This window comes from Scatophagus argus, chromosome 8 (assembly GCF_020382885.2).
Source record: "Scatophagus argus isolate fScaArg1 chromosome 8, fScaArg1.pri, whole genome shotgun sequence".
NCBI lineage: Eukaryota > Metazoa > Chordata > Actinopteri > Scatophagidae > Scatophagus > Scatophagus argus.
This window is the reverse complement of record NC_058500.1, coordinates 13533787-13561518: the sequence shown is the minus strand read 5'-3', so window position 1 is coordinate 13561518 and position 27732 is coordinate 13533787. Positions and strand designations below refer to the sequence as shown.

Below are 27732 nucleotides of genomic sequence, written 5' to 3'. Positions count from 1 at the left end.
TTAAAGGGAAGTTTGCTGATAAATCTTTTGGGTTTAAATAAGAAAGTTGTCTTGTCCAGCCTGTGCAGTGTGGTGGTGAAGTCAGTGGAGCTATGTCTCCCACAGCAGTGTGTCCAGAGCTGGACATTCCTCTGGTGGCTGTGGTCTATAGGAGGAGGGCACTGACAGCACCTTCTGAATAGACGCTGAGTCGCCGGACTGGACCAAAATGTAATTACCTCTCCCTCACAATGTCACACTGCAGACCTGAGCCTGACAGCAGCCTGAAAGTGGAACATGCTGGGATTGAATTAACCTCCAGCTGCAAATGATGTTGTTGTGTGTGTTGGTGTGTGGTGTGAACCACACCTTTTCCATGCTTGGAATTCACAGACTTTTCTTGAACCCATGCTGTCATACTCTTATACAGCACCAAATCGGTTTTCTAAAATTGCTTGAGCAAGCAGCGCTCTTATGTGGCATTGTGTGACTTTTGGCCCAACCAGCCAACCACACGAATTGGTTCAGACCACTGACTAGTGTAATACACTCTCACACGGACTTACTTTGTGCTCCGGTCATAAAATCTGCTAGCAGGTAAAGGAGAGTATATTCTTCCCTCCTGAGCTTCATAGACTCATTGGAATGATAAGCCAGTAGCTTCAAAAGCTCCAGAGTTATTAGAGTCAATCTATCCTTGTGAGTGACAGTAATTTGCTGCTCTGAGTATAAACCTTTGTCATAGTCTTTAACATCAAACAGATTATGTGCAGTCACTTATTGAGATTGATTCATATTTTCATGATGTGATTTATTTGCTGGGGAGTGTACAGTATACGCAGGCTAAATGGGCTAATGTAATGTAATGGGGACTTAAATGAGCCATTAATCTGGCAGACCCAAGGGTAAAGGGACAGCCCAGCAAGGATCTTGGCAGCATGATGATGTAATCAAGATGATCACAAATGATTTTTGATTTCATGCTTTAAAACTGATAACTGATATTTAAACTATATGAAGAAGTGGATGTTTTTTGGGTTTTTTTTTTAGACATAAAATTTCAAGTAATACATATGCACTATGGACAGAGATTTTTTTTTTATTCATAACACAGAGGCAAACAGGCACAGACAAACTGCCACTGTAAAGGGGGGGATACCAGGTGCTCTAAGATCGGAAATTGAAAATGGAGATAACACTGTGGAGGTGGTGATACACAATTATCTATGGGAGGTGTTAGGTATTATAAATGACCCTTTGAGACCAGGGAGGGAGGTAGGAGCCAGTGAGCTGTCGGGGTCTTCCTGGCTGTGTAATTGAAAATCATTCAGACAGCTGTACAGTTTAACCTTGGAGGACCGTGGTCTTAGTCACTAATTGATAGGTTGGCATGCACCGGCAATTGAAAAGTGAGTAGTATGTGGGATAGACTTCGAACCTGTGTGCGTGTGTGCGCGCACATGCGTGCATGTGTCTTTATGGACATGCTGTGTGTGTGTGTTTCACAAAGCTTTAGAGAACACAATAAGAGAGGCGTCATGAAAGTCCTTCAGTGTCATTCTGACATCCCATTTTCCTTGAATCTTTTCTATCACCCAACCACACAGCACTTTACTGATGAATCATTGCATTTTGATGTTTGTGACATCAACATGTGGGCTGATTTCTCAACATCTCTGTGTTTGTCTGGAACAGTAATGTTTTCACCTCCGCAAACCACCTGTCATCATGACACTGTTTGATATAACATAACTATCCCACTTTTGAACTATCTTGTGTTTGTGAGTGATACAAGCCAGAGAGTGTTGTACATGACCTGTCAGGAACTAATAGATCTCTCTGACCAGTCAGAGCAGAATCCTGTCTCCTTCCTCCATGCAGAGGGCTGGAGCAGAGTGGTCGTCTGTTCCTTCATGGAACCAGATGCATTATTGATGGATGGCTGATTGGGAACTCAATTACACAGAGATTACTGGGCTGGCAGACACTGGGACCCCACTTCCCTGTCAGAACGATTGAATTAGAGCACAGGAGAGAAGGGAAAGTGTCCTTCAGAGACGCCTCTCTCTGCAGACCTCATGGGGATGCCAAACGGCCACAGCCTAGTTCATTCTCTGACAGATGACCTTCCCAACTGTAGCTGTAGGTGGGTAGCCAGCTGGCTGGGTAGTGCTGCACAGTGAAGCCTTTCAAAGGCGAACCAGTGTCTGGACAGTGTGGTGTGGTTGTACATTTTGTGGCTGCGGTTTGTGGTGGATTTAGTGTGCACGTGTATGCTCACGTGCCTGTTTGTGTATTCCTCAATATAATTTTATGTATGAAATGACAGCTGCTCTTCCTTTAGTATCGAAGTAGATGCAATGATGGGAGAGGCTCGCAATTCGAATGTATGTGCATAAATATTGGCATTTCACCAAATCTCATTCATATAACATGGCCCACCTGAATGAGAATCGTGCCTTGCAGGGTCGTGTGCTATTACAAGTTTAATGTGAAATCTGGATCGAAGAAGATGAGAGAAGGGGGCCTCGGCATCTGAAATGGAAGCATTCATCTTCCTGTTCTGTTGGTCAGCAAATGTGCTCAAAGGAAAGGAAAAAGCAAGGCGAGCAAAGCTGTTCTCGAAGAAGAGGAATCATTTTATACCAGACCACATAGGGAAGCCTATTTCACCCTTTGGTCTGGTACAAGTGGCTATTCTAGGCTTCTGTTTATTGCATTCATCAGTGAAGATATGGAAGACTAATCTTACATGCCTGTGCCTTCGCATTTCTGCTCCTGGAGCTCTTTCTTGGAACGAAAACTCAATTTATTTTTGACAGTCATTTACAGACGCACATTTCTTCCTGTATCATTTGTGAAGAAAGCACATGTGTGATCATGGACAAGGTTTTCCATTCCTTAAGTGTCTTCTTCTATTGTTGCTGTGTCAGTATGTCAGTGAAGGGAACGACTCTTGAAAGAGACTATTGTTCGGGTTCGCGTTGTCAATGGAGACGGGGCCATGGCTAGGATTAGGTGGACAACAGGCAGCTTTCACCAGGCTCCTTGCTTTGTCCAGGTCTTCTCCAGCAGGCCGGACACTTTAGAAAAGACACCCCGGTGAGCTGTGCCCTGCTCTGTTGCCCCTGTTTCCCTGAACACTGGGCACGAGTGCGACCCTGGAGAAAAGGTTTAATAAGGAGTGGGAGAATAGCCATTAGCTCCCTACCAACCTCTGTTGATGGAGGAGAAAATAGAGGGACCAACAGACCAACAAGAGCTATTGGAGTCTGTGACAATCACGTCAGGGGAAACTAATTCCTTTTCCTAAGGTTGAGTCTGACTGGTCCAGCAATTCTGAGCATTTTCAGTCATTACAGAATTTAAGAAGCCAGAGCTGAAAGAAAATTAGAGTGGGTTACGCATCACGTGATTCATTCCATCTAATTCTGCTGGAATAATAATAATACTCATTTATTCAAAGTGCAGATAATGTGTTTGTGCATTTCTGCATGGTATGGGTTGGGCCCCTGTCCTCTCTTCATTACCACTTTTTATTACATTCAAAGATGCATATAAGTGCAATATACATGCACACACAAATGACTGCATGTCCAAAAATAACTAGTCTTATTTATAAAAGTCTTTTCTTTTTTTTTTTTTTTTTTAAGTTCCTCCCAGAGCAGTCGTAATGTTAGTGGATGCACTCGCTCACACTCTTCTGTTTTGCATGTAGATGGCAAACATTGATTTCCCTCATGCCTACCCTGCATATATGAATTGTCTTTTCAAAATTAAATCAATTTTCAATCAATTTTCTAGAAGTCTTTTCTACCACAAACACATCTATCAATAGCTGCCGGTTTGAGAGGACAGTGATTGAGCCATAATTAAGTGAGATTTTATTTACACATACCTGTACCACTCTAGTGGCCAGATAGAAGTAATTTGATCAATATCCTATGAATTAATTTATAGAAAACAAGCCAGAGGTTTATATCCATTAACAGTGAGATGGTCTTACTTGTGATAACTGATGCAAAACTAATTTCTGGGTACATTTATAGAAACACAGAGGTGGCAAAATGGGCAGTTTTGAAGCTGGGTGATTGTTATTAAAGTCAGTCTGTTTCCATTGTCAGTTCTCAGCATCAGCTTGCTATTGCACGTCTGTTATTTACAACACTGTGGCTGTGAATAACCTCCAAGACTAAAGTTTCTTGTGACCAGCTGAATAGGCTGAAAGTGCACAGTGTGCTCTGAGTCATTGTTCAGCCTTGTGCCAAATGAGGGAATCCATTGGAAGATATTTAAAATAATGAATACATTCATGCAATTTGCGGCTGACCTATTCACTGTGAATAAATGCATGCCATTATTTAAGGAAATCATCTTCATTAAGTAAGCATTTCTGCAAATTAATGTCAGTGACTTGTAGCATCAAGTTACGACTTGCCTCGGTAAGCAGTGTCCTGTTTTGCATCGGTTATCATTTTTGATCAACCTGCCCTCTTTTGCAGGACATGAAGTGAAGTGTGCCTCTGCAGGTCATTAGATGTCTCAATGATTTTGTCATTTGATTAAAAGCTTGTCTTTGTGGATTCAAGGGGAAAATGACATTTTTACATTGCTCAGATACATTCAGTGGTTGGAACTGCACTGATGAAACTCAGAGGCTGAATGTCTTTTGTGGCTTATTGACAGTAACCAGTGTTGGGTCCTGCAGCTAGTGGCTTAGCTCACTGTCTTTAATTACAGCTTAAAGTTGGCATGCTGAAAGGATGCACACACACTTAAATAGGTTTTAATCTGCTGTTATATGGAATAATCCCACAAGCAGCACTCGCTCCTCTAAAATGGCTTTTCTTTGTCCGTAATTTCAGCAGTGTCATTGTTAAGTCTGCACAAAATGTAGATAAGAGCTATAGTCCAAGTGCCAAAAAACAGTACAACTGATCGACAGAGCTGATATCTGCACGTGGAGTTGATGTTCAGCTGCATCAGGGTTGAGATAGCCTGCCTACTTCTTCAGCAAAGAAAATAAATCCAAGATACTAAAGCAACATAAAATGCCCACACACATCGTACTTTGAAACAGCAAGAAGCTCATTTCAGTGATGTCAGGTAGTTCCTGTGTTTCTGCGGTGTCAATATCCGAAAGACACTGTAAACTAACTAGCTGACTCTACTGACAGTCATCACGGGAGCAGAGATTGTCAGAGCAGCCAGCTCTGTTTCTGTTACCCTCTACATTTCCAGGCTTACATTGCAATAAAAGGATTTTACCAAATAAAAAAAAAAAAAAAACTTTTCCCACATATATGAATATAACCAAATAATACAACCACAGTTTGTCAAAAAGCTAAATTTACTCTGGCGCACTCCCTTGCAGGGTAGAGAAAGGGCTGGACAGTATGGCCTTATAATTATATCATGGTATAGTGATATAATGATATAATAAGAATGGATAGGAACACTGTATATCATGGTGTATTCGGTGTTCTTAAAATTTCAATAAAAAAACTGGTTCTGAGGGATTAAAGCACGGCTATGACAACTTCATGGCAGCTAATGGAGAGTCTACCTGTATTTGGGCCTTGGTGGTTGTCATTTTCGGACTCAGAGATGTGACATCGAAACCTGCTCTGCTGGTCGGCAGGTACTGTCATACCCCTTACACCCACCACCCCTTCCTGGACCCAATCAAATGATCCCCTTTTGGTTATGGAGACTCACTACATTGACAGCCTATCAGCATCACTGCATTTAAAATCTAAAATCAACTCTTTGACCTCCATATGTCCAAAGACCTGTTTTCAGACTGCGTGCCTGCATGGCGTGGAAAGTTCATGTTTCCCAGTTCCCAGTGTCACATGTCCCTCTCCAGATTAGCAACATACATGGACGTGCCTAGAGACCCTCTGACACCACAGGCACATGCCAGCAGTGTGTGTAACAGAGAAAGTCCGTGTGTGCAATACATGTCCATAGAGATGGATGGATGGATGGGTCCAGTGTGTTTAAAGAGCTCATTCGGCTGGCTTTCTCTGTAGTTCCACTCTGCTCACAGGTCATGATCAGCAGTATAGCAGCAAAGCGAGAAGTGTCTCTCTGTGAATGCCTCAAATACAGAACCAAGAGGCTTTGGTTTGTTTGATGCTTTTCAGAAACATTTCTCTAATTTGAAAGTGAAAACCCAATAGAATTTTGAGAAAACTCAAGCTTTTAACAGTCAGCTAACATGCGCTCACCCGCTTTTGAAGTGTGAAGCTTTTCATCGACCTGTGAAGTCTGTGAGTGTCTTATCACTTCAGAGCGGTAAATCTGATGTGTCTGTTAAGTTTTGTGAATGACCTCTGTGGTGTGTGTGTGTATGTGCTGCGTCAGTATCCGTGAGTGCTGTCAGTGTGTGGAGCCATGCCACAGGGTTTAACCCCACTGCATTGATCCCCGGGTTGCTCAGGGCGGCTGCCTAATTCTCCAATTTTCAGCTGTTAGAGATAGAATTGGAATAATAAACAGCTGAACCTCCCACTAATAATCCTGCTGACCCCCCCAACACCGCACACACACACACACACACACACACTTTGTCCCTTCCTCCACTGCTCAGCCAGCCCTCTTTAGGGCAACTGGGGCTGGGGTAGAGTTTCTTACTCTGCCCTAATCTCGGCCAAAGCCCCAGACTCGCTCCTCTGCTCTAATGAAATGATATCGGCCAACCCAGGGAGCCTGGAACTGATTATCACTACAAACATACACATACACAGTTTTGTCTTTGTGGATATGTTAAAGCACATACAATAGTGTTAAAGTGTGCTTCATTGAACTGTGACATGCTGCCACAGGAGGGAGGATGGAGGAAATTAAATGTTATGCTCATTTTGAAAAACAAAATGTCCTACATTTGTCTGGCATCTTTTTCCACTTGCAGACCTATGTGTTTCAGTTTGGAGGTTTAGTTTCTGTTAAATAGTGTTTTGGTTTGGCCAATCCACACAATCCTGGAAACAATTAGTCTCCTGAGGTCAGACTTTAAGTCTTTTACCTGAAACATGGTCCACTCAGTTCATATAGCTGTTCACATAGAGATTCCCAGGCCTCCCACCTCACAGGTGATCTACAATTTCAGTTACAGTGACTTTTGAAAAACGCTTTATTGTTCCTTCAGCAGGTAAAACATTTTTTTAAAGTTTGTAATGGATTTTTATGTAACTAACAACACTCTGTGGGTAAATATTTAGATTTGCAGTGTTAAAGTTTTCAATAAAGTTTCACGTTGCTCGTCACAAATATGAACAGTTTTACACTAATCCTGGGTGTCCACCTTGAAACTGTGCTAATTGTATAGATCTTCTGTGCTGCCCGGTTGAAGATGTGTGTGAAGCATACATTTTTTAGACAACATACATATATGCAGCACTGTGTTCAACCACTCGCTCATTGGTTTTGATCATACTGAGCTTCAGGTGATTGGTGTTGCACCATGTGACAAAGTTCAGTTCAATCAGTCACTATATGCACATGAGCCTGGGCAGACATGACTGACCATGAGGCAGTAATTCTAGTTTAGAGTATAAGAGGAAGACAACACTGTTCTGCAAGGCTTCAGAGAGGAGCGAAAAGTCTGAGTTTTAACACAACAAATCTTAATAGAGGTTTTGGATATTAAAGCATCCATCTTTGGTCAGTATGTGTTCACCTTACCCTCAGGTGTGCATAAACTTCAGGTTATTAGCTTCTTTTAAGAAAACAAAATTTTGAAATTATTGGTTATCTTATTGGTATTGGCCATGAGAAGCAGGTAACTATCAGTCATCTTTATTGACCAAAGAAAATAGACTTGTGCCGATCTGCATTTGGTGCATATTTCAATGATTGAAGGGATGAAGCTTTTATTTACTCTTCGGTTTTGGGTTGTTTTGTTTGTTTTTTTGACAACATGTGTAAACAAAATGATGGGATGATGTCCAATAAAAAGTCACTGAATAAATATATTTATCTACATTTTGCAATCCTGGAGGACCAGAGTGTACTCCTCTCTGGGCATTCAGCCACACAGACACACATACCCGAAGCTGGAGCAACAGTTTTGTTTTTAAACTCAACTAATAATTAAAGATGGAACCCTTATAACCCTAATATTGTATATAATGATAATCCATGTTACCTATCCACACTGCATGTACCTAATAGCTTATTGCTTTGCCTTAGAAACTGCGATTTTATAGTTAAAAGTAACTTTTCCCAAGATAGTTTTCCAATGTCAGGTGTGAAGACATTTAGGAGGTCTGCTTGACTGTACTCTCATAGTAAACTTTGACTCCCTCCCTCTCAGATCAGAAACTATGTCCATACAGCCGTGAAGCAGTACATTTTGCTTAGCTAATCACCATGTGGGGCTGTGCTGCATGCAGATTTTCATTTAACCTAATTAAATATCAGCCTGATTCATCAGTTTGGCTTAATGAAACCAGCTGACCCGCTAACACAGTTCATCTTTGGACGAACAACCTGCTGAACAGAGGTGTTGAGTTGACATGGCCCGAAGTATGAGGTCAAACACTAGCGCGTTGACCTGCACCCTCTGTCCATTCAGGAGTCATTTTCAGCCTGCCATGGCTTTTTTGTCTGCCTCTCATATCTCTCCATTAACCTCCAACCACCAGGCAACTCCCAGCCCTGAAGAGTAACCCGTGTCCCCTGGTCAACACTGGACTCAATGTCCTCTGAATCCTGGGGAGCCTGAGCTGTCCCAAGTGTGCAGAACTACCGTAATGCATTTTAGAGAAGGGGGGGCAGGATCTTTTTTGACACCTGTCAAAATCGCTCTTGTAACACAGGAACTCTGTGCAGGTGTACCTGCTCTGCCTCCGTTTCAATTTTAGTCTTATTTTTCTCAGTTTTTGGCTTGTCTCGTGTCCTGAGGCCCTGAAGTCTTTGTGCTTCAGTAGTGCTGGGCTCAGCAGGCTGCCTGTGTCCACACACTGCTGTCTCAGCACTAATAAGGCAATAGAGTGATAGAGAGAGCGCTGGAGTTGTCTGCTTTCAACATCCCTACTCAACCGTACCCTCACCTAACCCCCCACAGAGGCACCATTAGCAAATCTATTGAGGATCCCATATTAGGGAAAACATTATGGAGTCTAATTGTGGTTCTGAACTGGGACTCACTGGGTGTGTTAAGTTTTGTAACTACTCTAATGAGGTGCAGCAATTCCTCCAATGGGTTTATTGCCCTACATTCCAATTTGAGCCATGTCACTGACCACTGGGGCATCTCCTAAAATAGCTCAACCCACATGTCTTACAAGGAAGTTTCCAAGGCCACGCGCTTAAAGGATAATTGAGGTTTATTACAAGTTTGGGCCAACAGTTCTATCTGTTATAACACTGTACTTACCAAAGCACTTGCTGAGACTCAGGATCACACTGACATCGACAGAAGACAAGTCTAAGAGGGGCGATTAGATTAGTTGAAAACAAGTCAATGTTGCACAGGAAACTACACATCTAGGTAGGTTAAAAATGTTATAAATTAAATTAAAACCAGGAAGTTAGTTGCTAAACTTATGGGTGCTTATGATAGAAATGGGAAATAAATTGAGCTAGTTACCACTGTGTCTTCCATGTAAGTTGTGATTTTCTTTAAAAACACTAGTGTCTCTTACTTTGACTGACTTCTTTTCAGAAATGTTGCCACATTCCTTGATCTTACCAATTAACTTGGTATGGGTAATGTTAATATTACTGAGAGGACTGACAGCCAAAACTATGAAAATACCACATCAAAATGATCCTTGGATAAATGGAAGGAAGTTATATTACCAGACAACATCATGAAGTAGCATGGCTACAGTACAGGATGATTCATTTCATGTCAGCAGGCCCCAGGCTACGCCAAGAGCAAACACCTTCCATAATACTGTCACATGTTAAAGTGCATGGGATGCTCTGGACACCACACATATGATCACAATGTCTCTCTCTATTTTCGGCTGGTCTGCTCATTCTATGTGGTCTCTTGTATGTGAATGGTTGTGGTGGCTTGTGTGTGTGGGTGGTATCCTGTAACTTCTGCTACAGCGCAGCGGTGAGGCTTGACTGGAGTACCGGCTCCGTGTAACAGGAGGAGATGACTGGGCCCTCAGTGTGGTACTAAAAACAGCCTGGCAGCTGTGTGTGTGTGTGTGTGTGTGTGTGTGTGTGTGTGTGTGTGTGTGTGTGTGTGTGTGTGAAGAGCGAGTAAATGAAACTGGAACAGCACCTGACCACAGGATAGATGGAGCTCTGAAACATTTCTCAGTGATGTGAATATTGCATGACAAACATATCAGATATATATTTAACACTGTTTACTCTGGTGCTAACTAGAACTAAGTGAAGTGAATGCCAGAAAGATGATCACTTAAAAAGAGAAAGTTTGCAGGCCATTCTTTCTGTGTAATATTTATTATTGTAATCATCAGTTTTATAATAATGAGTTTGCTTCTTTAGAAATAAGAAATGTGAGGAATTGCAACTTGAAATTAACTGTCTCCAAGTTGTAAACCCAGTAAACTTGCTGTGAGGCCTAACCCTGACAGCCTTCTCCTGGGACCCAACATTTTCATTGTCATTTTAGTTTTGGGCTTAGTGCTGGCAGAAGTGGCTGGAATTTGTTATGGCTGTAGGGAGGGAACACGTTTTTTGGTCGAAGCAAATCACATTTTGTTCTTACTTTGGCACCGTGTCTGACACTATTTTTTTTTCCACCTTTGTGAGTTGTTGAGAAGGTTGCCTGCCATTGCTGAATTTTTTTTTTCAACAAACTTTAATGAATTTCATGAGCCGCTAAATGACTCAAAAGTCTGGATTCTGGGTGGAGAACACCCTCGTCTGTGATATGTAGTCTGGTGATCCTGATCAGGGCTATGCGAGGACAGGACTTCTGCAATGCAAATGACTATAGAGCATTGTTTTCTATTTTTAATCATGTTACACACAGAGGATGTGACTTGTGGGTGTGTAATTGGCATCTTTGAAGAAGCCGAACTAAGCAATAAAAAAGAATGCAATAAAAAAGTATAAAAAGATAGTGAGGTTTTCTGCCATTTAATAATTAATTAAGTAATGTAATAAGTAATGAGTAAATGATCACATTTTTCCAGTAACTTGGTTGTCATCTGTTTTAGCCAGTCAGAGAAGAAATAGGAGATTGTTGCTCAATGTGTTTTCACCACAATATGACCACTGTTTCTTCAGCTCTTTCTTAATCCTCTCAGGGCAAACCAAATTTACCCTGGTCATTTCCCTCCAACCAAAAAAATCTCTCTCTCTCTCTCTCTCCATGGTTCTCTGTGTACAAACTGATCGCCCTCTCTCTCCTTCAGAGCATGATTGGTCAGTCCCCCACCCTCTCTCCTGCCCTCCCCTCATTCTCTCTCTCTCTCTCCCTCTACTTAAATACTTTTAGCATAAAGAGAGAGAGAGGGGAGGGAGGGAGAGGGGGATGGGATTCATGGGGGAGGGGAGCTGAGGGCTCACAGTGTTGTCACTGGCCAGAGAGAGAGGGAGGGAAATAGAGAGAGAGAGAGAGAGAGAGTAGAGTTTTGTCCCATATGTGGAAAAAAAGCATAGCAGTGCACACACACGTCTGCTCTGCTCCAAGGATTATCGTAGCGCTTTCAGATCTGATGGAGGAAATGCAGGCATGAACAGGTAAGGCCATCTGTCTTCTCTCCATCTCTGTGTTGATCTGCTGTCATAGACCACTGCTCTGGCTGCTGTTTGACTCGGCTCTGCCGTCTGGATGAAGTTGGAGGGGGACCGGAGCTGAGCGTGTTGTAGCAGCTCTTTGGCCACTGACCATGAGACGTATCCGTGAGCAAACCAAACCTCCTAACTCTGTCTTCAGCCTCTCTCTGCGAACTGTGTGAGGACAGAGCTGTGTTTGTTTAAAGTGGAAGCTGTGGTTTTGCTGCTGTTAGTTATTCTGGGCTGAGTGTTAGAAGTTGACTGTCAGTTAAGAGCAGGGGGGAAGCCTGTTGGTGTCCAGGGACAGCCGTGTGGTCATTGCATAATTTCTCCTCTATATGAATAGTGTATGAGTGAATGTAAATTAGTTACCAGCTAATTGTTTTTATACATACTAAAAAAGAGTGACGGCTGTAATAATGCACAATAGCATTAAATGTCATAATGGTGTTAAATACTGTTGTGTAGTTTTCTGTATTTGAGATTGTATGATGTTTTGCTTGTGATTTTTTTTCTCCAGTAGATACAGTGGCTTAATATTTTCTTATAATGTTTATTTACAGAAAAATTCATTTCCATCTTTATTTTTGTCCAAGATGTTTGCAAAAAAATGTTTTAAAAAAAAAAACAAAACAAAACTGCATGATAACTTCATTTATCTCACTGTTTTTAATTTTTTTTTCTTAAGCAAATTAGCAGCAGTTTGCTATGGTGTCCACATAATTCAGAAATAACCCAAACGGCTATCATAGAAAAAAAACAAAAGTTTCATACCATTTAATCTCATGGGTTTGGGTTCAGAGAGGTGACATCATATCAGAATAAAACAATAGAAACTGGAGGATTAAACTGACTTTAATCTGTGCATGATTAAAATGTGACATTTACAACCCAAACCAGAAAAGAGTTAGAGTATATTCCATTTTTGAAAACAGACAGAGTGGGTTGAGTTAAGCGGTTCTTTGAAAAGTATATTTTCAGTTTTTTGGAGACCTCAAAAAGAGGTACATTTATTTTGATGATTTGTAACGTGAGACTTTGCATGAAACATTTTTTCCTCCTGCACTTTGCTTATGCAGCTCCAAAAGTGTTTGGTCCTCTAAGAATGCAGTCTTTATTGCCCCAGTGCACGGAGCAATGGCATGCATGAGTCTTTTTGTGAGGCAGATTTAGAAAGCCCTCTTTAGAGGCTGAACGCTGCTTCACAATCAGCTTAATGCCTGCCTATAATGAATACCCTTGTGTGCGTCAGTTTGACAGACTTGGTGTGTGTGTGTGTGTGAACTGTGTTTGTGTTACACTGATAGGGTTCTCAGGTTGGTCAGTAATTCTATCATACTGTGGGTTGATTCTGGTTTGTGTGTGTGTGTGTGTATGTTTAGCTTGTGTGAATGGTGTGGTTGACATGTGAGTGTTTGTCCAGACATTGTGCAGCAGCGTGTAACTGCCTCACCTCTTTCTCTCTCTTTCTCTCAGGGCTGTTCTGTGGTCAGTGCGAGCTCATGCTAGTGATGGACTACAGCCGGACGGACGCTAACCATAGCTGGCATTCACAAAACATCGTTCCCCCTTACTGAGACCAGCCCCACAGAATGCTGAGTCCTATTGTCCCCTATAGTGAGTACACTGTTACACACTTCTTTCTCTCTGCCCCTCTGCATGTCACACCACTTGACTCAGTTGGACTTTGCCTGAATCAATGAGCTCTCACTCTAAAAATAAGCAGGATTGGACACTGTGTTCTGTAGTTTGCAAAGAGAAGGCAAAATACACAGGTAACTGTGAAAATCTGCCAGCCTCGTTGCAGAAACCTGACTTATTCCTTGACGTGCGCTGTGGAAACGCTAAACCCTGGGCACTGGCCCTGTCTGAATGTTTCATCACTGGGCGGAAGACACAGTTGGGGGAAGGAAGAGGGACAGAGGGAGGTTGGAGAGCTGATGATTTAAGCAGCAGAAACCCCTTCGGTTCTGCCAGTGTCATTTTACCAGTACAAGCTCAGGACTTTGCACCACACACACTGCCTCCTGCTCTCCCTCCTTTTCCCCCCTCCTCTCTCCTTTCTCCCTTCCATGCTGACCTAATAACTGACGTGTCCAGTTTTGGCCTCACCCACCCCTCCCTCGCACCCTCCCACCAGGTTTCATTTGAGTCCAGTGCTCTGGCTCTCCAAAACAGCATTGTTTGCCGGCCAGCATGGGGCTGCCTCCGTGGCCTCGGCCTCAAGCGTCTCCTTTTCCCAGCTCTTTAACTTGCCTCAAAGGAGCTGTATGGGCATGACAGTTACAAGAAAAGAGGGAGAAATCATCAGAAGAGTTAATTTAAAAAGTATTACTTCATAATGGGTGACAAAAACTTTGGATGTTTTCATAGTATCCAAAAAATAAATTACACAGTTTGTGTAAGACAGGTGTGTGGGTGTCAGAATGGACTAAACAGTGGGTGTTTGACAGTAACCGTGACAAGTTGTTTGCCTTTTCTAAATTTCACCCTTGAAACAACCAGCGTTATTATTTGACCACTCATCAAATGAATGGAATTTTGAATTGTTGCCAGCCGAATAAGTAGTTGACCTTGTGTGTTGTTATGAAACATGTCCTCTCAAAGTGACTTTTGGCTGATTTAATGCCAGTTCTCCCAGAATATGTTTTGTTTACACTGACTTGCTCAAATAATACTGATGGGCCATTAATTTATGAGAACATGCACACATTTTTGTTCTGCTTCCCATCAAGGTTTGTCTTTCCATCAGCTCCCTGCACCCTGGTAGTCCATACTGACTGAACACTCTGCCGCTATAGTGGACAGATCGTCCAAGAATGTCACAAACTGCTGGCAGAATAGTTAGCATGCCTTCAGAGCCGGTGCACTGCTGCTCCTTTGTGAGAATCTTCTGGAACGCTGTGTGCTAGCCTTTGTGTGTGATTTGCTTTTATGATCAGGATGTACAGTTTTGATGCTTGCTTGATGGCTTTTCATGTACAGAGTGGCTCTGTTCTGCAGAGCGTCCACAGGGCTGAGATCGTTTCAGAACAGCCTGGTAGTGTGCTTGTATGTAGACAGAAGGCACATATGAGCACACACGACAGTGTTAGGTAGTCACGTTGTTTACTCTCAGACCGGTGATGCACAAACACGCCCCTGTCCTTGTTGGTGACACTGCGCCTCGCTGTCTTTTCGTTTAAGACTGTAGTCATGATTCTGCTGAGCAAAAGTCCGACTGCGCAGTACTTGTGCAGGACATGCGAAGACTCTCACCTCCATGTTGAAATTCCTATTCTGGGAATGTGGAGCATTCCCACCAAAAGCTACTTCTACGTCTTGCTGTAGGCATTTCTCCCCGCTGCACGCATATGAGTCACAGCATATAAATGCACACACAGATTGGACAGGTACACCCATCAGCACACTTTAAGTCTTTATCAGCACTGCTCCCACAAATTCAGCTAGTGTACGCATGTCTGATCCTTCTCGGGCGTGTCCAGCACTGGTCCTGGTCTCCGGCCAGTCCAGAGGACTTCAAGCTGGGGTGAGCAGCCACGGCCGGACCTAAGAAGAAACCTGAGAGAGATTCCAGGGGCCATGGATACTCCTGGAGGGATTTGGTGCAAAGAATCTGTAATCTGCACTTCAAACACACTCTTAAATCAGTCCCAGGCCGCCAACCCAGGAGTGCCCTAACTCTTGTTGCTGGGGGCCCTGCTGGTGCAGCGATACCTTTTCTTTAAAAACAGCACACACACACACACACACACACAGGGAGAGAGAGAGAAAACAACTACACACAGGACTCCAGAACTGGCAGTTTTTATAGCTCTCCTCTGACTGACCCCTCTCCCTCTCCTTTCTCTCTGTAGTTCTTGGTTTTTTTTTTTGTTTTGTTTTGTGCGAGAGTCTTTGTGAATGACTCGGCCAAGTCATGGAGTAGTTTGTATAGAAAAAAGAATAAGTAGATCTCATCCTGGGCCCTGAAGGAGCAGGTTGGAGGGCTGCACTGGAATCTATCCCTATTGTAGGCAGAGTCGTATGAGTGGCGCAGTGGAGGGGCCTTTGAGGCCCTTTAGTAAACACACAGTCTGCTAAAGTGTGTGTGAATAAGAGCTGGGATCATTAGTGTAGGGTGTGAATGGGCTCTAATTAGCCCCCAGTGCGTGTGTGTATGTGTGTGGTTTTTTTGTATGTGTGTGTATGGATGTTTGCAGGCATCTGTGTCCACAAGAAAAGAAGGTTAGGGACCCAGGGCCCTGTGAGTCCACTGGCCCTGTGCTCTGTCTCTCTGAGGGTTCATCAGCTCATTAAGGAGACCTCAGCTCCCGTTAAGGGCCCAATTAAGAAGCAAGGCGGTGAGGCTCATTTGGATGGCAACACTTCACTGGATTCCTGAGGCAGCAGAATTCAGAGTTCGACAATGAGACACAACGTCTTTCACACCAGCACAGCTAATTAGTAAATGAGTATGCGTGAGAAATAACATACTTTAATCGTTATGCCATTAGGTGTTTGTAGTGCGGTGATCATAATATGCACTGCCATACAGGGAAATGTGCTGTTGAATATACTGAGCTTTGTCTAATTTGTGTGTGTACTAAGAGAAAACAAATCCCAGCGCTGTGCAGCATGTGGGGAGAGTATAAGCTGGGAGCACAGAGGGGCCAGGGGATTTGGACAGAAAGGAGGGAATGCAACATGCTCACTGGGAATGAGGGGGAGGCGGGGGCCAGGGAAAAAAGAAGGAGATTGGAAGGAAAAGATGGAGCTGAAGAGGGGGAGATAGAACAGAGATTGGGCGAGTGAGACAGATGGAAGGGGTGATTGGTCATCACAGAGCCTTAGGACAGCTGTTCTTTGATATATTAGTGGACACAATGACCTAAAGCCAGCCTGCAGTCACAGAAAATAGGGACCCTGTTTTTCTTGAAGGGGAAGGGTGGGGTGGATGGGGTTCTGCCATTTGTGGACGTGCGTTAGCAGGCACGGGGGATGGGGGAGTTGTTTCTAAAATTACGAGCATGAAGTGACGCATCCAGCAATTATTCCGGAGGCTTTTTAGTTTTGGAGAGTGCTGAGGAAAGGGCTGTAAAATGAGCGTGCACTCAGATGGGAGTTTTCTTTTTGCTGCACCATCATTAGCAATTTTTAAAACGTTTGTCAATTAATCAATGTTTAACAAATGTCATCATGTAGTTTGGCTACAGCCTTGTCGACATCCCCTCTGCAAAACAACAACTTCTAATGGCACCTTGAATATTTGTTCACCACAATTAGATGTAGATTACCCACATTAAAGCTCTGTTTATTGATGGGTTCTGAACAATAATTGTAATTTATTTTAGCTATATTTTATCAGAGGCAAGGGCGGCGTGATTCCATTTTCCTGTTTTCTGCAAATCAAAAATACTCAATACAGCGCCGTCGTATTGTCTTCCTCCTCTAATAAAACCATACTTGTTTCAAATGCTGACAAAAACTATTCTGACAGCTGGCCTGCAACATTCCCAAAGGGGCATGAAACAAAAAATAGTGTAAGTCAAACTCACTCTGATACGTGGAGTACAGAGAGCTCTGTCCACAGTGAGAGACAGGGAAACAGAGAGACAAACACACAGAGGACATTCCTCAATGCCATTGCAGGAGATGGGCTCCTTCCTCCTGGGATTGGACTGGTGAGGCGTGTTTGAAAAGAGCTGCGTCTGCTCGTGCTCTGGGCAGCAGGTGTGAAAACTCCCCACAAGAGCTCCCGCACTCTTCTGTTATTACATCTTTTTAGGGCCGTGAAAGAGGGAGCAGATGAGCCAGAGGGAGTGAGAGGCAGAGTGGGAGTGTGGGATTGTGTTTCTTTTGATTGATAAGCCCCGTGACCAACGCATAGATTTATAATAATTTTCCTCTTGCAATGCCCAGTTATGCATGTCTGATAAATTATGATCTCCGTTGTCTGGTGTGCGCATTATCTCTGTCTTAAGGCAGTTTGAGAAGGATCTCAAGGATTGACCTCGCACATCCTTTAACAGCTTTTTGACAATACCCCTCGCGATAACAGAGGCTATTCAGCAGCTTTGGGGTTACATTGTACGAGGTAACTTGATATAGTATAGTCCAACATACATAATCCAAAATATATATGAGGAATTTTTCAGGATTTCTCAATGCATTGGTATAAACTGTGCAGGAGCTGATAAAATGTGCATTTCATTCCAAAGCAAGTGAACATCCAGAGACAATTTTCCTCCGTCTCCACCTGCCACTCTGTGAAATGTGGCTGGCCTCTCAGATTGGTGTTTTTATGACGGACCAGGTAGTATGCAGCAGCAGGATGGCCACAGCCTAGTGAGAATGTCCTGCCTGATATTAGTGTCATAAATCATGGTGAACTTGAGAATAGAGGACTTAGGGGGCTTCAAGAGTGAACAACAAATCAAGATAACAAACTCTGATAAATAGCAGAGTGCAAATATTTCTCCAGTTGCACACCAACCACTGTTCTGGATTGTTTAAAGCAGTTTATTGGATCTGTCTGCCTAAAAGGCAGGCAAGTGTTTAAAGATTCCTGATGAAAGACATTATTTTTTCCTCCATATTTATGTCCAGCAGGCAGGGGTTTCATCCAGTACCTCACTGATGAGCATGCAATACATAATGACTGATGCAGTCATCAGAGCATCACGTGTGTGATTACTCAGCTGTCAGTCCCCTGTAGTATGGCTGTGTGCTTGCATTTCAAGCTTTTCCCTTTGAAATGTCTGAGCCGTTGACTGAATTGAGTCCCTGACATAGTGCCACAACAGCCCGAGCAGCATTCTCAAAACAATCTGACACTGCCTTCTTTGAAACTTTTTGTATGGAGGAATTGGAAGAATTTTGTTTTCTGGCATCAAATGAATTCACACCTCAGATAAAAGTAAAAGTAAATTTTACTTCCTTGTTGAACAGACAGAATGACATTGTCATTCATTCATACAGACATTGTGGATGACTCTGGGGCCAGCATATTCATTTGAAACAGAAACATCATTTTGACTGTACAAATTCTCTACAGAAAGCACACATTTCATAATTTTCAGAACAACTTTTTAGTTCCTTTTAATTTTTTGTTTTGCTGTGATATATTTTGTAATCGCAAAGTTGGCCAGCTGAGCAACTCTCTGGAGGTCTGCATTACAACAGCTCTTGTTAATGTTTTTCAGGCATAAGAAACAAAGGATGACGGGATATATGGGCATTGCTCTCCCTAATTCATGCCTGTGAATGGAAGTGCACGATGGAGTGGATGTGTTGGTGGTTTTTTTCTGGTGTGTGGTTGGGGGTCGAGCTCAGCCCTGAATAGAGCCCTGATTGGATTGATCCACGGCGCTCTTGTTTACAAGCAGCCTCTTCACAATCGGCACAGTTTAATAGCATGCTGTCCCAGAAGGGTTGTTGCATCCGTGTCCGTTTTGTTCCTTGGGGCAGGGAAAACAAAAGTGCCGGGAAGGGAGAAGGGGAAAGCAACCTCAGGGGAGCTGTGAAACAGCACTGGAGCGCTCTACCTCCGGGCTTCCTGCCAAGATAACGTTTCACCTCACTCACTGATACTTCTTTTATAGCAAACCACAACACAGTCTAGAGTAATACCAGACTTTATAGGCCAAGAGCTACTTTGGTTCCACCCAGTCAACATGAGATTTAGCGACTTAAGCAATTGAGGGCAAAAATCACAAATGAACCTAACACACTCCCCCTGAGCCATAAGTGGTCTAATTTTAATTTTAGGGCCTCCTCAAAGTAAAGCTGGCTTCTTCTGAAGAGATCCATGCCACTGTCTTCATCACGCAGTCCTACCAATAGGATGCAGCTCACACAGGTCCCTCAATAAATCCCAGTCTGACACAAAAGCTGTCAGTGGACTGCTGCAGAATAGATTAATAAGATTTCCATAATTAGACAGGCCCCTGACAATAGGATCCTTCAGGCTTTGTCTCAGGGCCAACTGGATTGTCCGAGCCGCGCACGTCTGCCGGACAGCCGTCAGCCACAATGGCCGCACAGACAGTAAGGCGGTCAGCAGAAGAACATCTGTCTCTCCTGGGGCTGAGAACACACACACACACACACACACACACAGTGGGAAGTTTCATGTGCATACACACAAGGTTCTTATCAACCTCCTTGCAGACAAGTAAGTCCATCAGACAATAGAAAAGCAGTCTAATCTCATATTTATGTGTACTTAACTTGGTCATCACGTTTTTGTTCACCATAAATTCAACACTTACAGCTGATAAATAATAAAATATATTAATCATTTTTCCAACGTGTGATTGTATCACAGAGCAGCTTCACTTATATTGACAACAGCAAGGACAGCTTTCAAAATAATTGAATAAGGACAGGATTTTCATTTTGAAATTTAATAAATGTGTTTTTGATCGATAATCCTCCTCTAATATGAGTAAGAGTTGATGGAGGTGTAGCGTGAAAGGGAAATATCACAAAATTGGAGTTGAAGAATGCTTTCTGATGTAAGTTGAAGTTTCAACAATGACTGCCTGCATCTGGAGTACAAGATTCACAAATTACTTGATTGATGTGTTGTCTTTTTTTTCTATATTGCACAGGATAATTATAATTAAGCATTGTACTGCAACATATATTTGTTGCCGAAGTTAATCAAATGATTGCACTGCTGCCCGCATTATGCCCACGTTGTCCTGATTTCCTACTTCTAATCTTAGCTTTCTTCCTGCCTCCCCAGTGAATTAATCTACATGATGGCTCTGATTTAAGCAGAAGTGTAGATTAGAGCTTGCTCAGTTTATTGTGGAGTGCTACTGCTCTGAAAACCACAATCCAGCAGAAGGCGAACTCTAATTACACAGGACTACAAATGGCTAAACAGCACTACAACCCTGCTGTGTTCGTCGGGATGAATGACAACCTATCACTCATCTAGCGCACTGATATATACAGGCATATTTAGATTAGTTTAAGTAACTTTTTAAAAAGGCAATAATAATAATAAGTTATTATCATTACTATTATTATTATTATCATTACTCACAGATTTAACAGTGAATTGGTTCTTCGGCTATGAGCAGCTGGTCATTACGTTGGTCACAGAGGTAGTGTGAGAGGAGTCAATTCTGTATTGGTGCTACTCTAATGATGGAGTGGACAGCGGTTAGCCCGCCTCACTGAGTCCTCTAATGTCCACTCCAGTCCGCTTAGAGAGGACGAAGCGCCTGCTGTCCACTCTTTTCCCTCCCTCCATCCCTCCCTCCCCATTGCAGGTTTTATGAGCTCCCCTGGGCTCTCATCCATCTCTGTCACACACAGGGCCCATTATTGGGGCTGCTCACAAACTGGTTGGGCTGCAGATGGGAAGGGCCTGCAGGACATATATGGTTTCTGCAGCCAGGACAAAGACCTGCGAGGCAGACCACAAAAATATGTGGTCATCTGGGTGCGGACAAGACAATGTCTTCAGAATGTTTGTGAAAATACAAGGGAACAGAGTGTGAGAACGCTCCTTCACATCTTGCTGTGATGGGTGTGTGGGTTGGCTGAAGCTTAGGGAAGTACTTGAACTGGTTTGGCCACTGGGAACTTAAGGCAGTGGATTTGAATATGAAGGACATGATAATCCAAAGGCCATCTGGTCTGCTGGTCTCATCTGACTGAATAAATAACAGGCGTAATCTGAAAACACACATGGGGAGGTTTGCAAAGCGAGTAAAGAAAGAGGCCAAAGTTTAGGAGTGAGCTAGAGAGCAGGAGAGCAGCAGCAGCAGCAGCAGAAGCGCAGGCTGTGGATATTGAGATTTGATTTAAATGGCAATAAGAAGACTGGCTCCACACACACAGACAGCCATGAATAATGAATCATCATGCATCCACTGAAGGAAAGGCACAGAGCTCAGTAATGACGGCTTTTGCCATATTCCTTTTTACCTCCCTGTTTGTGGCTGGAGTAGTTTTCACCTCAGGGTAAATTGTGACAGTTCAATAATGCCAAGCTATGTGTGGAATGTCAAGCTAATGCCTCAGCAAGAGGTAGAGCTAGTCTTCTATGATTCTGTAACTGTTGTATTGATATATATATATTGGATAAACACACACATAAAAACAAACATTGAAGTGTGAGAAAATTCAGTTGAACATGGACACAGACATTCAGGCGGATAGAATGGGCTTGAGAGGGTAATCAGAATAGCATGCAAACTGAAAATTTGCAGATGCATATACATTTGGGTAAAGGAGTTGTTAATCAGCCAAGCGAGTGCATGTCCAGTACATTTCAGATCCAATCCCAGTCGCTTATTCTGCTGGAAAATAAGGCCTTTGCAAGAGCGGGCATGCAGGGGAAAACAATTCATGGGACAAAATCTCTTTTTTGACTGCCCTCTCTCCTGTTAGCTCGGCGATGTGCTCAGCGCATAGCAGCCATGATCAATCAGGCCTCGGCCAGTGCTGAAGTCAGCCAGAGGAACAGACATTCCACTTTCCCAATGTTCCATGGGAGACTGTGCTGATGAATAGCACACTATGCTGCTCTGTTTCCAAACCCAACCCCCCTCTTTCTTTCTTTCTCACTCTCTCCACACCACTGTCCAGAAACACACACACACAGACCCTCCTTCTCATCTCCCTCCCTCCCTCCCTGTGTCCAGCCGGCCACTGGGCCTTTAGAGCTCTGGTGTACTGTGGGTGGGTGGATTGCTGGGTGGTAGGTGGGGGTGCAGGGCGGAGAGAGCAGGCATTCAGAGCAACATGCACAGGGAGATAACAATAGCTCCTCTGGGAGACCTGCAGATGTTAGCAGTACAGGGAATAGTAGTGGGATCTTATCGCTACTCCAATATAAGCTGGGAAACTGCAAAACAACACATCGAACCTGCCGATCTGCTTTCACTCTTTCTTTCTGCAGCTTTTTCTTTTTCCATCTACCTCCCCTTTACTTTCCTCTCCCTGTCTGGGAAATATGAGACACTTCTGCTTACATGCATGATGGTAACACTGAAAAAGATTCCTTTGCAAACACAAGGAACACACACACAACATTTCTTGTCACTGACTGCTTAGAGAGGAGAGACTCAGACCACATGTCACCAGGCACAGTCATGCAGTAGTTTCAGTTTATTCTAGTTTTATTTCTAGTCGGAATGAGTACTGCTTTTCCTTACAACCATGCCGTAGAAATCCCTGGCTATGACATATACAATAGACCGAACAGTTTGACTTGTCAGGAGGGAGTGCTGCTTTGAAGCGTGGTGAAACAGATCTTAGAAACAGATCTTCTTTGTGTACTGTGTGTTAAAGATTAATGTTATAGCACTGAAAGAGCCATTGCACTTAACTTTGAGTTTTTTTTATTTATTGGAAACCTTGGATGTGCTTTGCATTGTGGGTAGTTTTGCATTGAGAATTACTTCACTTACAAGTATCTTCTACATCAAAGAAAGTAGAAGGAAAAAGATAAACAATTCTTTATTTTTAAGTCCTCGGAAGAAATCAGTTGGAGAAAAAATGATTCATATCATTCATATCATGACCACAAAGCTGTACCATTAGCTTACCATGATCGTAATTAGAGGAAAATGACCTGGTTTCCTTGTGTGTTTCTTTTGTCAGGCCTGTTAAAGATGCACTGGAACCCAGAGCATGCCCAGCCTCTCAGCCAGTGGCCTGAGCAGCACCTGGACGTCTCCTCCACCACTTCCTCCCCGGCTCACAAGTCGGAATTCTACTCTGGCCGTGGCCGCGGCTCCTACAACTACGCCTGGGCCAATGATGACATCTCTGCTCTTACAGCCTCCAACTTATTGAAGCGCTATGCTGAGAAGTATGCTGGTGTGCTGGACTCACCGTATGACCGGCCACCTGCTGTGGGCACCTACCCAGAGCCAGGGGCCTTTGCGGGTCTCAATGGCCAGAAGACTGAGTTGGAGCCCTGGCCACTGACGCACAGCACTGATGCCTCCTATGCCCTGGTGCCCCCTGGAGGCCATGATAGCCTCTCAGGCTCCAAGGCTGTAGCCACAACTGCGGGCCCTCCAGGGGTTAATAGCGTGTCAGTGGTGAACAGTAACCTCTCAGACTCTGGCTACAGTGGAAGCAGCTCCTGCAGTGGCTCCAGCGAGTACCCCACTAGCTACAATGGCACCTATCTTTCCTCAGGTTACTGTCCGCAACCCAGTGCAGCACTTCCCCCTGCCTCTCTCCACACTCTCCAGTCCACCCCCACTCTGGTGGCCAGCTATAGTCCTACCACACCTGTCTATAACTACCCCCCTAGCACATACCCTCCCCAGACCAGCCTTGCCCCGACCTACAGCCATCCCTCTGCAACTTACCTGCCCTCAGGTCTGCCGGCCCCTACTCCTGTTCCCTCAAGGCCCACAGTGGTAGGTGGAAGCTATAGCTACCAGAGCACCAACCTTGGGACACCTGAGTCTGGAGGGACATTAAAAAGAAAAGCATTTGAGATGAGTGTAGAAGAAGATGAAAGCGGGGATGGGTCTCGTTACAGAAAATATAGCTACGACCCCTTGAAGGGTGGGGGAAACTCACCCTACAGTGTGAATGACAAAACGGAGTGCCAAGGGAATGGCTTCAGTGGTTCAGGCAGCACAGACCCTCAAACCTTCAAGACCAGTAAGCCTCCCTCCCAGCCTCTGGTGTCTCCTCAGTATGGGGCAGCAGGGGAGTACAGCCCTCCAGCCGGCATGACAGGGGAGAATGGCGTGACGGAGCAGGGCTTCATCCAACAGCAGCAGCACCGCTCCCAGGCCCACAAGCATCCTTCATTGTGTGCTCCAAATGTAGAGACTATGAAGAGCCCAGACCCCCAACTATTGGACCTTGTCAATGGGGAGTTATTGGACTGCAGCCCAGCGCTGGGCTGGGGTGAACTTGTTGGGCTTACACATGTCAAGACTGCTCTGGAGGAGGACCTTCTATGGCCCGTGCTGAGACCCAGTCCAGTGGTGCGGCCACCAAGAACCGTACTGCTGTTTGGCCCCCGAGGAGGGGGTAAGACAACACTGACTCGTTCTTTGGCTTCACAGCTGGGGGCTTCCTTCTACCGCCTGAGTGGAGCCATGCTGGCCTCTAAAGGAAAGGCTGAGGCAGAGCACATTCTGGGGTCTCTTTTGCAAGCGGCAGGGGCACGGCAGCCCTCGGTGGTGCTGCTCAGCCAGGTGGAGGCCATGGAAGAGGAGGGGCTGAGGCAGACACTGCTGACCATGCTGGAGAAAGCCCAAGTGGGCTCCACAGGTCTGGTGATTTTTGTATGTGCCACTGGCAGGCCAGATCTGCTGCAAGATGCAGTTCATCGGAGCTTTACCAAGCGGTATCACGTTGGCCTGCCAGATGTGGGTATGCGCAGGCAGGTGCTGCTACAGGCGCTGTCTCCCAGCGTCTGCAGCCTTAGCGAGAGGGAGCTGAGCGCTGTGCTGCAGCGCACAGAGGGGTTCTCAGTGTGGGAGCTGCTTCAGCTCAGCCAGCAGGCACTCTCCTCAGCATCACCTTCCACTGGGGCCATTCATGGTCTCCCAACATCCTCCAAACCCCCAGCCTTCGCAGACATTGAGAATGCCTTCTGCAAGGTGCGCCCACACACCACCACAAAAGAACTGGACACTTGTAAAGAGTGGAGCAAGATGTATAACCACTGAGAAAGCAGCCAGTCACTGTACTCGGACTGCATTACGACCCTGTCTCTGCTTTGACATGGCAAGCCTTGGGAATGTTTTGTTTTTGTTTTGTAATTGCAGATTATGCAGCCAAATGAGCCAGAGGAGCTCAACGATACTGCAGAGCTGACAAAGTTGTTTTATTGGCAGAAGCATGCACAGTGTGCTGGGTTTTTTTTTTTGTTTTGTTTTTGTACGAGTATCTGCAATGTTTTATTTTTCCCAAAGAAAAAAAGATGAATAGGCCTTGTTGACTGGGGTAGTGTATTAGTCTTTTGGCCAATGGGGAAATCAGATTATATACTATTTGGATACTCTCAGAGATCCTGATTAGCCTTGGTCCAGGACAAAATCAATAATTTGTTGCTAGGTGAAGTGGTCCAAGATTTTGGATAATCAGGGTTTGGAAATCCCCCCTTTGACTGCTATTCTCAGGATTCTATTTATTTCCAGTTCACTTCCATGTTATCCCAATGTTGATTTAGTCATTGGATTGTCACTTCCTGTTCAGCACGAAGGGCTTGGGATCAGCAACATTTCAGCAAACCACAGTTGTTGACCAAAAGCACGTTCAACCAAATGCATGATCGGTGGTGTTATATTTCTCAGAAGGTCTTCAAAATCACACTAAATTAATTCTTCTCGACAGCTTTTCACCAAATCAGAACAGTCTTTATTCTTTAAAAAAAAAAAGGAAATCAAGCGAACCAATTAAAACCAAACATGCTGCTGTCCTTCCCACGAGTTCAGTTGTTGAAAACAAAACCCTTGCAGTTCCACTCGGTGTGTTTGGTTGTAGAAATACTTTGCATGTATTTTTAGTCAACTCGGTAGTATCATGCTCACATTTAAAATGGTACAATTCACGGACAGTTTGTCTTATCATCTCTGGGTTGTTGTCCTTAACTTCCATATACCTTTATTATCAATATCACATTCCTCATCACATCCACAGTTTTCCTGAGAATTCTGCTTATAGAACAAAACCTGCCCACCTGTACAACCGCTTCTGTTTTCTGTTTCGCTTACTCCTTGTCTTTTCTTAGTATGTAGTCTTGTTTTGGAACGCTCAGGAAGAATTTCTTTACCTCAGAAATATGAAATTAAAGAATGTATGTAATCTTAGGGTCTTAGTGGAGAGTGGCGCGGAGCGAGATAAAGGAGCGAGGAGACACCTGACAGTCTTGTAACACTCACTGCAGCTGGGCTTTTACCTCGGGAGAGAAACTTGAATATGCTACAAAGAGTAACATTGAATGTAATTCAGGTATTTCAAAGGATATTTGATGCCATAAATCCATGTATTATTATATATGAATATATAAATACATTTTCATTTCTGTTCTTTTACCCTTTATTTTTATTGTAGTTTATGGTGGAGTGATGATTGTCTTCAGGAAATGCTATGTAGAATACAGAAAATATTCCTTTTTTTGTTGGACAAACTGCTTGAAAATATCCGTGTTATTTAGTGTTCACATATCCTGTATATGCATGTCTGCTAAATGTTATTTGAAAATGTAAATATAACGCACAAAATCACACGTGCCCTCACAGTGAATATCTGAGCACAAAACACCTTCCAAAATGACGACAAAAACACAGATGCACAAAAAAAACACAAGTTCTTCTATGTAGCTTTCAGCAAATCCCAGTGTGTAAAGATTGACAGCTCGTGTGCACATATTGTGGATGAACCCAACATGCAGACAATCCAGACAAATCTCTCCTTTTCCAGCTTTTAACGAGCTGGAAAAAGCCGATCACTGGACTGTCGGTACAGAGGTTGTGTGTGTAAGACTGTTGCCATGGTCCTGAGGAGGTATACACAGAATGATGTAATATTTCCTACCACCTTTTCCTCCCTCTGTCTCTCCCTCCCGCCGTCCCTTCGTCATTATTTTTCTATTTTTCTCTCTCCCCAGTGCAATCTCATTAGATTGGATTGCCCCCTGGCCATGAGCCCAAGTGGCCGTGTGGCGTTGTATCCCACCCCCCACCCCCTTTTCCCTTATACCGATTCCTCCGAAGTGGAAGCGGTCTGATTGATGTCCAGCAGCCCTATATCACAGTGCAGCCGTCCCTCTCCAGCTGGTGGCTTCAGTCATGCCATGCAGCCAGATCAATCAGAGTGACCCCCGCTGTGCATACTGATCACTGTCTCTGAAACTGAAAACACATTTACAAATGACCGAACAACCCCCACCCCAAGCGGCACCGTCTAGATGGTGCTAGCGATTATTCACAGGTAGTTACAGAAATGAAATAACAACGCTGACTTAGAGGTACAAATAGGTACAATGTTTTGATTTGTTGTTCCTACTACTCCCCAACAGTTTGTCCAACAAAACAAGCTTTTATTTTT

The 27732-nt window shown here is 43.9% G+C and overlaps 1 protein-coding gene across 2 annotated transcripts in view; it reads left to right on the top strand.

Moving 5' to 3' along the window:
• The window catches only part of fignl2 (fidgetin like 2), a 42676-nt gene extending 16645 nt beyond the window's left edge, over nt 1-26031 (top strand). Inside the window, exons 1-3 of one of the 2 annotated variants that reach the window (XM_046396772.1) lie at nt 11490-11661; nt 13174-13314; nt 23305-26031. In XM_046396772.1, coding sequence (XP_046252728.1) covers nt 13290-13314; nt 23305-25349 — 2070 coding nt within the window. In that variant the 5' untranslated portion in view covers nt 11490-11661; nt 13174-13289 and the 3' untranslated portion in view covers nt 25350-26031. Of the gene's footprint in view, nt 1-11489; nt 11662-13173; nt 13315-23304 lie in introns of those variants that run through there. The other variant, XM_046396773.1, reaches the window with a different exon arrangement.
• The last annotated feature ends 1701 nt before the right edge of the window (nt 26032-27732 follow it).